The sequence below is a fragment of the Cryphonectria parasitica genome (assembly GCF_011745365.1).
Source record: "Cryphonectria parasitica EP155 unplaced genomic scaffold M406scaffold_2, whole genome shotgun sequence".
In the NCBI taxonomy this organism is placed as follows: domain Eukaryota; kingdom Fungi; phylum Ascomycota; class Sordariomycetes; order Diaporthales; family Cryphonectriaceae; genus Cryphonectria; species Cryphonectria parasitica.
The window spans coordinates 1,322,830-1,333,169 of NW_024468910.1; the positions used below are offsets into that span (position 1 = coordinate 1,322,830).

At 37.0% G+C, this 10,340-nt stretch overlaps 1 protein-coding gene across 1 annotated transcript; it reads right to left on the minus strand.

Moving 5' to 3' along the window:
* Positions 1–9,390: 9,390 nt before the first annotated feature.
* M406DRAFT_249148 (uncharacterized protein) lies at positions 9,391–10,037 on the minus strand (the record flags this gene model as incomplete). Its single annotated transcript, XM_040916591.1, has 2 exons — positions 9,391–9,761; positions 9,815–10,037. 2 exons carry the CDS (start codon positions 10,035–10,037, stop codon positions 9,391–9,393), a joined length of 594 nt encoding a protein of 197 aa, XP_040779327.1.
* Between the last annotated feature and the right edge of the window lie 303 nt (positions 10,038–10,340).

Here is a 10,340-nt window from a genome sequence, read left to right on the forward strand (position 1 = left end):
TGATTCGTTTTGAGCAAAGATGTTCTGTATATCCGAGAAGTCTGCATTTCGATAATCTGCTCTCCTGCTTAAAGCATCTGCTCATCCGTTTTCTGAGCTTTTGCAGTATACAATTTTGAAATCGAACTATAAGAAAAATTCTGCTTATCTAACTTATTGCTTGTTCAAGACTTTGATTATTATGAATGTAATCAGGTTTTTGTAATCCGAGTAAACTATAATCGAATGCTGTATGCTGATGAAGTAGTGCTGCCATTTCTCGAAGGCTTTTACTATTGCTATAAGCTTCTGATCAGAGATTCTGTAGTTGACTTTTAAGCTGTTCAACTTCTTCAAGAAGTTGCTTATAATTCTTAAATACTTCTGATTATCTTATTAACTAAGTTATCTCTTGAGTATATATCCCGATATATTGGTTTTAACTTCAAAAGGTTTATAGAGATCTGCTTTATATAGAATTGGTTCTGAGATAATATGCTTGATAATCTTATTAAAGGCTTCTTGTGCTTCGGAAGTTTATTCGAAGAGCTGCTTCTTCTTGATAAGATTAGTAAGAAGATATGCAATCTAGCTGTAGTTTTTAATGAACTGCTTATAAAAGTTGATATATCTAAGAAAAAACTTAATATTCCTAATATTCCTGGAAATTAGCTAGTTTCTAACAGCTTTTATCTTATCTTTTTATAGCTTGATGCATTCTAGCTTAATTGTGAATTCTAGATAGTTAACTTTCTATATATGAAAGTGATTCTTTATAAGTTTTACAAGAAGTTTCGCATCTTGAAGCATCTGCAATACTATTTCTACATATTTTTTGTATTCTTCCAATATTCAAGAGAAAATAAGAATATTATTGAGATAAGCAATGATAAACTGATTTAGATGCTTGCATAAAATATGATTAATCATTTCTTGAAACAAAGCTGAAGCATTTGTTAAACTAAAGAGCATAACTAAATATTCATAGTATCTATAGCATATTCTGAAAGCAGTTTTCCATTCTTCTTCTTTCTTTACTCTAATCAGATTGTAAGCTTCTTTTAAATCTAGAACTATAAATTACTATGCTTCTTGCAATCTATCTTATAATTTCTTAATAAGTAGTAATAAATATTAGTTTTTAATAGTAATATTATTAAATTGCTTATAATTAATATATAGCTTAAGCTTACTATTCTTCTTGAGTATAAACAGAATAGGATATTCTGCTGATAATTATAATAATTATATATATTCCTTCTTAAGATTTTCATCGAGATACTCCCTGAGTGCTTCTAATCATGCTTTGTTTAGTCTGTAAATAGGGAAGAATTTGAGCTGTTTTCCTTCTTGTAGCAGGATCTTGTAATTGTATGAGCTGTATTCTGATAATCCTGTATTCAATTCTTTCTGAAATAGTTTCTTGAATTTGTGATATTCTTATAGTATGTTTGCGAGTGTTGGTTCTGGTTTCTGTGCTGTTTCTGCTATCTGGAGGAACAGTAGGTACTGTTGAGCATGCTTCTTTTCGTTCATTGTTTTTGGTGATGTTTTTGGAAGCTTTGAGCGTTCGCTCCGGGCTGAACCGAGCGCTCGAGGGCCTAGCTTCGAGGTTTTTCCTATGTGGATTTACAATTCACTTTCTGAAGCTTTTCCTTGTCGCTCCGGAGCGGACCGACTTGCTGAGAGCCTCGCTTCCGTTATTTTGCTAACCTGTTAGCGCTCTGATATTATTTGGATTCGCTTGTCACTAAGTCCTTCTCCTTGAATTGCTAGCCCTGCTGACTTGAAAGTATGTATAAAGTTGTATAAAGCTTCTTTTCCTGAGTATTCTTCAATAACTAGCTTCGATTCTGTGCTATTGATTGCAATTATCTCTCTGGGCATAGCTTGTTCTTATGAGATCTAGCTAGTAGTTTAATTGATTCGAGAATTATGCTTTTTGAGCTATAGAAGTTCTATAATCAGCTTATGCTGCGCTGTATCCGTGATATCAAAAGAAACTCTGATTGCATGTTCTTGGATCGAGATAGATAGATAATTAGTTTTCTTATTGATTACTTCTTGGTTGTATGCAACAGGTTGTTCTTCTACAGTGCTAAGAGTATATGATTGCTTCTTCCATTTCCATTATAGTTATGCCTGATTGATAATGTATGGGAATATGAAGTTTCTCTGAGTATTATTATCTAATAGTGCGCTGTATCTGTGTTCTTGAATGTATATATTAAACTTGATGTGAGCATATTCTGCTCTAGAAGCTTTATATAGGAACTGTTTCAGTCTAATTATCTGCAATTCTTTTGTAAGCAATCCTGTTCTTTTAGATTTATTAAGAACTGCTTATTCTTCTAAGCCTGCTTTGCTACTTCTTGAGCAAGCTTCTTAGCTTGCTCTTATCTATATCATCATTATTTCTAATCTTTCTTCTGTTAATACCAGTTGCAAACTTTGTTATTAATATGAATTGTACAGAGTATTATCTTGCACTGCTACTACTCTATTTTCTTATCTACATACTGCATAGAGCAATCATCTAATAGCCCGATGTATGCATTGTAGTATTGCTTGTTGAAAACTTCCCTGAAGCAGAGTTTCTGTTCTTTAACAGCCTGGAGAATCTATTCTAGTTCCCTAACAGGAAATCATTCGTGCTGCACTTTTTCCGAGAAATGCATTCTACAGCTATAATAAGCATAAGAGATTCATGCTAGCTCGTGATATAGATTGTAAAGTAAGCTGATTCAAGGATCCTTGTCTTATTGTGCTTCGATATCTTGTAAGGGGATGCAGATGAAGAGCTTCTTTAGTTCTATTCTATTGTTATGACCCATCCAACATGCAGGTCACCAGCCAAGACACCCGGAACAACTATCCGGAAAAACAGGGAAGGATTCAACATCTCAAGAACTAAGGCTTACATAAGCAAGGGTTAGGATTACAGGATCAGAATGGATCAGTAGCTGATCCATGGTGATCCGGATCAGTTGGATCACCCAGGTGATCCAAGAGATCCAACAACCAACACTACTAACAGAATTGAAGAGCTGGATATATAAGAACACGTTCATTCCCATTAGATAGGTCTCGTATATAGCTCTTCAGTTGTCAATCTAAGTATTCAGTTTCAAATACTGAGTAGCTTCAAAAGCAGTGAATACTTGCATCGCTTATCAAGACTTGTATGGTTCCGTATTCAAGAACTTGATACTTTGATACCGCTCTTGTTAGCATAAACCTCTTCGTATATTTAGGAATCTTCGGATTGCTGCAGTACTCATTACATTTTGACAACTCTTGTTCAAGAACGATTCAGTGTTATCTTCTTGAGCAATACGGAATACGATAGCTTCCCCAGGAATCTCTTCATCCTCGTGCGCCCCTACTCAGGAAGAACTGATTAATCAGGTGTATCAGCTTATCCAGCATATCCAGAACCTGTGCGAACAATAGCAGGCTCAGAGCGCTACTATTGCTAACTAGCAAGCTTAGCTAGCTCAATAGGCTCAGCAGGCGCAGTTCATCTCTGCAGTTACCAGTGGTGCTGAGAAGGCATACAAGATGAACAAGCCTGCTATATACAACAGCAATCAGAAAACGCTACATAGATTTCTTATCCACTGCAGGGCATACTTTTTGCATTATGCAATCCAGTTCACTATAGAATCTGAGAAGATTATTCTTGCAGAGACTTATCTTGAAAAGGATGCTCTTATTTGGTACAAGCTTTTTCTATGCAACTACTTAGAGCATTAGAATAATCTCAATGCATATATCCAGGATACTAAGAACATGTTTGATTTCTTTGAAAGCTTTGAAAAAGCTTTCAAAGAGATCTTTGGTAATCCCAATGAAGAATGCATTATAGCTTAGCAGCTTATGAATCTCAAGCAGACTAAGTTAGCTTCTGCTTATATAATCAGATTCAAGCAACTTTTAGCGCAATTCTTATAGGAAGATAAGAATCTCATGAAGCACTATTATAAGGAACTCAAGAATAATATTAAGAACGAGATCTCTAAGCAGGATTGGCTAGAGAACTTTGTAACGTTCTCTAATCAAGCAATCTGCATTAATAACTATTTATATGAATGATAGATAGAGAAGTTTAAGAAGGAAGGAAGCTAGACTTAGAAGTTTTTAGCTAATATAAGCAAGAAATTTCAAAATAAGAATAGCGATCGATATAGCAGCACAGCTTAGAGCAGCATTATGCATGCTAGTCTTATAGAACTCGATGTAGCTAACAGGCAGTATAGCAAGAAGAACAGTATTATCTGCTATAACTGCAACAAACAAGAATACATTATATGCAACTGCTATCAATCCCGAAAGAACAAATAGCAACCAGTTCAGAAAGAATGCCAGATGAATATTGCTCAATAACAGAAACCCAATCAACTAAGCAAAAACACTCCCTTGAAGCAAGTATCGAACTCTATTAATCATGGAAGTCTCAGCTGAACATTCTGCTATAACAACAACTGCTTAATACATCTCTCGAGCAAGGAAGGTTCAGGATGATTCTCTTAGAAATCTAGGCGCTGCAGACAAATAGCAACAGCAGAACGAGAGTGCACGCTCAGCACCTCTACGAGTAGCAACTCGGATTGCTCTGATATCATGGAACAAAGCATCCAAGCGTTGGAAGAAGAGCTTAGCAACAATACTCTTCATCATTCCTCATCATCTATTGAACCAGAACTAGGGCGCCGTCGCCCTCGAAAGAAAAAGGGATAAACAGCTGCCGAAGCAATGGGCAAGGGCTCGTGCAACCCAAGCGTGCCTGTGCAGATGAGGACAGCAAACTAAGGCCACACGGGCACAAGAACAGGGTGAAAAACCTGTCTTAGACCTGTCCAAAGGGTTCAAAATTGAAAAGAAGAGAAAGGATGCTTCATTGTTGCTTATAGCTAAAGAATTTGAAAAGTGGGTGGTATCCTTTATATGTATGAGAACCCTTGACCCACTGTACTCCATGTCCCACGGACTACCACCCTGGCCACCACAACACTATGCTAAGCATTATAATTAGGGAAATGAACAAAGAATAATACTCTCTTAGCTATTGATACAAACATCTAAGCAATATAAAGAATGCTTCTCAAACAATAGAAAGATTAAGCTAGAATGAACGATCTAACGATTCACCAGAGTCTCTCGTGAACAATGAACCCAAGAAGCCTATAAGAAGCTTTCCCTTCAGCATTGAATAGAACAAGGAAACAATATGGGTTGAATATCTCATCTATAGGATAGGGTTAGAGAAGCTCTTCGCTTGCATCCCCTTGCAAGATATCAAGATACAACAAAACAAAGATCCTTGGATCAGCTCACTCTACAATCTATATCACGAACTAGCTTGGATCTCCTGCACCTGTTATAGCTGCAGAACGCATTTCTCGGACAAGGTGCAATACGAATAGTTCTCCGTTAGAGAATCAGAACAAATTCTTCAAGCTATTAAAGAAAAGAAACTCTGCTTCAGAGAGATTCTCAACAGACAGCACTACAATGCATACATCGGACTACCAAACGACTGCTCTATGCAATACATGAACAAGGAAATAAAATGGTAGCAGTATAAAACGATACTCTATACAATTCATATTAATAATAAGATTTGCAACTAGTATTAATAGAAGAAAGACTAGAAATAATGATAATATAAGCAAAAGCAAGCTAAGAAGCTTGCTTAAAAAGCAGCAAAGCAGGCTCAGAAGAACAAGCAGTTCTCAACAAATCTAAAAGAATAGAATTGCTTGTAAAGAAACTGCAGATGATCAGATCAGAACAGTCCCTATATGAAGCTTTCAGAACAGATTATACTTATATCAAGTTCAACATATACATTCAAGGATATAAGTATAGCATACTATTGAATAGTAATGCTTAGAGAAACTTTATATCTTCATACATCATCAATCAGACATAACTACAATGAAGATAGAAGAGATGCTCATACACTCTCAGCACTATAGAAAAACAACCTATTGCATACAATCAAGAAGTAATCGATAAGGAAACTGATCATCTATCTATCTTGATCCAAGAATATATAATCAGAGCTTTCTTTAACATCATGGATACAGCACAGTATGAGCTGATTATAGAACTTTCATAGCTCAAGGAGCACAATCCTCGAATCGATTGGACTACTGGCTAGATCTCATGAGAACAAGCTGTACCCAGAGAAATAGTTACAATCAACAGCGCAGGATTGAAGCTAGTGGTTGAAGAACACTCAAGAAAAAAAGCTTCATACAACTTCCCACATACCTCTAAGTCAGCAGGGCTGGCAGTTCAAGGAGAAGGACCTAGTAACAGGCGAACCCAAACAGTGCCAGGGCGCTAACAGGTTAGCAAAACAACGAAAGCAAGACCCTCAGCGAGTCGGTCCGCCCCGGAGCGACAAGGAAAAGCTTCAGAATGTGAATTGTGGAACCACACGGGAAAAACCTCGAAACCAGGCCCTCGAGCGCTCGGTCCGGCCCGGAGCGAACGCTCAAAGCTCTCAAAAACGTCACCAAAAACAACGAACGAAAAGAAGCACACTCAACGGTACCTACTGTTCCTCCAGATAGCAGAAACAGCACAAGGACCAGAACTAACACTCGCGAACATACTACGAGAATACTACAAGTTTAAGAAACTGTTCTAGGAAGAATTGAATACAGGATTGCCAGAACACAGCTCATACAACCACAAGATCCCGCTACAAGAAGGGAAACAGCTCAAATTCTTCCCTATCTACGGACTAGATAAAGCACAGCTAGAGATACTACAGAAGTACCTCGATAAGAACCTTAAGAAAGAATACATACGATCATCGCAATCATCAGCAGGATACCCTATTCTATTTATACCTAAGAAAAACAGCAAGCTCAGGCTATATATTAACTACAGGCAACTTAATGATATTACAATCAAGAACCGATACCCGTTGCTGCTTATCAAGGAACTACGAGACAGATTGCAAGGAGTACAGTAGTTCACAGTTCTGAATCTGAAAGAAGCTTATAATCTAATCAGAGTAAAGAAAGAAGAAGAATGGAAAACTGCTTTCAGAACACGCTACGAACACTACGAATATTTGATCATGCTCTTTGGTTTAACGAACACCCCAGCTTCGTTCCAAGAAATGATCAATCACGTTCTATGCAAGCATCTGAATCAGTTCATTATTGCTTATCTCAACAACATCCTTATTTACTCTCGAATATTGGAAGAATATAAGAAACATGTGGAAACAGTACTATAAATGCTTCAAGATGCCAAACTTCTTATAGAATCCGCAAAGAATTACTTTCACATACAAAAGGTTGACTATCTCGGATTCATAATCAAGCTAGGATGCATTAAGCCACAGAAAGATAAGGTGAAAGCTGTTAGGAATTAGCTAACTCCTAGGAATGTTAGGAATATTAGATTTTTTCTCGGATACATTAACTTCTACAAGCAGTTTATTAAGAACTACAGCCGGATTGCATACCCTCTTACAAATCTTACCAAGAAGAAACAGTCTTTCGAATGAACCCTCAAGGCACAAGAAGCCTTTGATAAAATCATCAAGCATATTACCTTAAAGCTGATTCTGTATAAAGCAAACCCTTATAAACCCTTTGAAGTTGAGACCAATGCATCAGAATATGCATTCAGAGAACAACTTAGTTAGCGAAACAACTAAGGGCATCTAAGGATTATAAGCAACTTCTCAAAGAAGTTGAATAGCTCGGAAATCAACTATAGAATCCCTGATTAGGAGCTCATAGCAATAGTAAAAGCTTTCGAGAAGTAGCAATACTACCTCATTAGCGCACAACACTCAATCATGATTTACTCGGATCACAAGAATCTGATCATATTTATAATAACTAAGGTTTTGAATAAGCAACAAGTCAAATAAGCAGAATTCCTTTTACAGTTCGACTTCAAGATTATATACTACAAAAGCTTAGAGAATAAACAAGCAGATGCTCTTAGCAGAAGATCAGACTATCGAAACGCAAATTCCTCGAATATACAGAACATCTTTGCCTAAGATAAATCAGAAAATCTCATTAATGCATATAGAGAGCTGAATACTGCCTTCAGAATTGAATCTTCGGAAAAAGATTCAGAATCAATAACTCCAGACGAACAAGATAACTACATCAAGAATGTATACAGTATACTAGCATACAAGCATCAGAGAATTAGAGCAACCTATGAATACATCAAAAGATACTGAAATCTATCAGATCTTAGGAAAAGAATTGAGAATATTCTATAATAATGCAATAGCTGCAAGAAGAATAAAGCAGAAAAACACAAGCCTTATGAATTACTGCACTCCTTACTAATACCTATAACTATTTAGCAATTCATCAGTCTAGACTTTATTATCAAGCTATCTTTCTTATGAGAACTCTTAACTAAAGTGCAATATAATAGCATTCTAGTAATAGTTTGCAGACTGAGCAAGTATGCTTACTTTCTCCTTTATAAGGAAAGCAGTATAGCAGAAGAACTCGCATATACATTTCTCAGAATAATCATCGCCAACTATAGCACGCCAGAAGAAGTAATCTCCAACAGAGATAGAAAGTTCAACTCAAAGTTTTGAACTTCGCTTATAAAATAGCTTAGAATACACTACAGAATATTTATAGCATTTTATTCACAAATAGATAAACAGATAAAAAGAATGAATCAAGTTATTGAATAGTATCTTCAATACTATATCAACCAGGAACAGAACAACTGAATTAATCTGTTGCTTCTTGCACAATTCGCTTATAATAGCGCAGATACAAGCATAATAAAGAAATCACTATTCTTCGTACTCTACAGATATAATCCAACAGCTTATCACGAGATACTATCAGAAGCAGATATAGAAGCTGCGAATAAAAGAATTAAAAAGATCAAGAAAGTTCAGAAGGAACTCTAATTAGAACTACAATTCGTTCAGAAATGAATAGTACAATATGCAAACTCCAAGAGGATTGAGAAACCAATCCTACAGAAGGGAGATAAAGCTTACCTACTTCGAAAAAACATCAAAATAATCAGATCCAGCAACAAACTTAATTATAAGAAGTTGGAACTATTCAAAATCTTACAACAAATCTTCCCGATTAACTACGAGTTAGCATTATCTCATGGAATGAGAATATACCCAGTTTTCCACATCTTACTGCTGGAATCAGCAGCACAGGAAATACCAACAGATAACACAGCAGAAGTGGAAAACAATGAACCAGAGTATAAGGTAGAGAAGATCCTCAAGCACAGAGGCACAGATAATACAAGGGAATATCTCGTCAAATGAAAGGGTTACTCAGCAAGCGAAAATTCTTGGGAACTGCAGAAAAACATTAAAAATGCTCAGGAAAAGATAGCTGAATATTGGAAAAGGAAAACCAGCACCTAAGATGATCGCTCCACCCCGGAACGAGAATCAGGCGCTGCAGTTTCACTCTCCAGAAGGGAAGGCCAACCAGACATGCTAGGATCAAAGGCTAAGGAACTCCAGTCGATAACCTCAAGATGTCCCTGAGACATCAGACAAGTCTTCTCTTTGCAAAGATTGCGATCCTCCTCATCAGCGAACCCCTCCAAGGAATTGAAACTACAACGAATCATTTCTGCAGCACGCTCCTCCAACAGCCTTCGCTGTTTCCGTACACAATCAAGACAAGCCTGCGACGCCAGCAAGGCTTGTAGGGCAGCAGCGTTTGCTAACTCTGCCTCAGCCTCCTCGCTCAAAACCTTGCGCTTTTCACGAATCAAACGCCCCGCTGAAGAAGAAAATCAGTAATCATAAAGAACATCAAGAAACGAAGAAACCAACCAGCAGAGGCCGAGAAACAACCAGTATCACAGCTCTGATTCAGAGAAACACACTCCTCACAACGAGAAGAGTTTTCAGCAAAACAATAGAAAGCCCCCATCTCCCAACAATGAGCACAAGCAGGCATTTCAATACCAAAAGCAGAAATAAGCTCAGCAAGACGATGATGCTCTTGAGTTTTCATCGAATAACTAGAACGCGATTTGTTAATTCTGTTCAACATCTTGATTAGGAAGGCATAACCATATATGCAAATAACTTGCCCGGATACTTACGGAAGATTGTTAGAAACAATGATCAATAGAAGGAAGATAATGTTATAACCCATCCAACATGCAGATTACCAGCCAAGACACCCGGAACAACTATCCAGAAAGACAGAGAAGGATTCAACATCTCAAGAACTAAGGCTTATATAAGCAAGGGTTAGGATTACAGAATCAGGATGGATCAGTAGCTGATCCATGATAATCCGGATCAGTTGGATCACCCAGGTGATCCAAGGGATCCAACAACCAATACTACC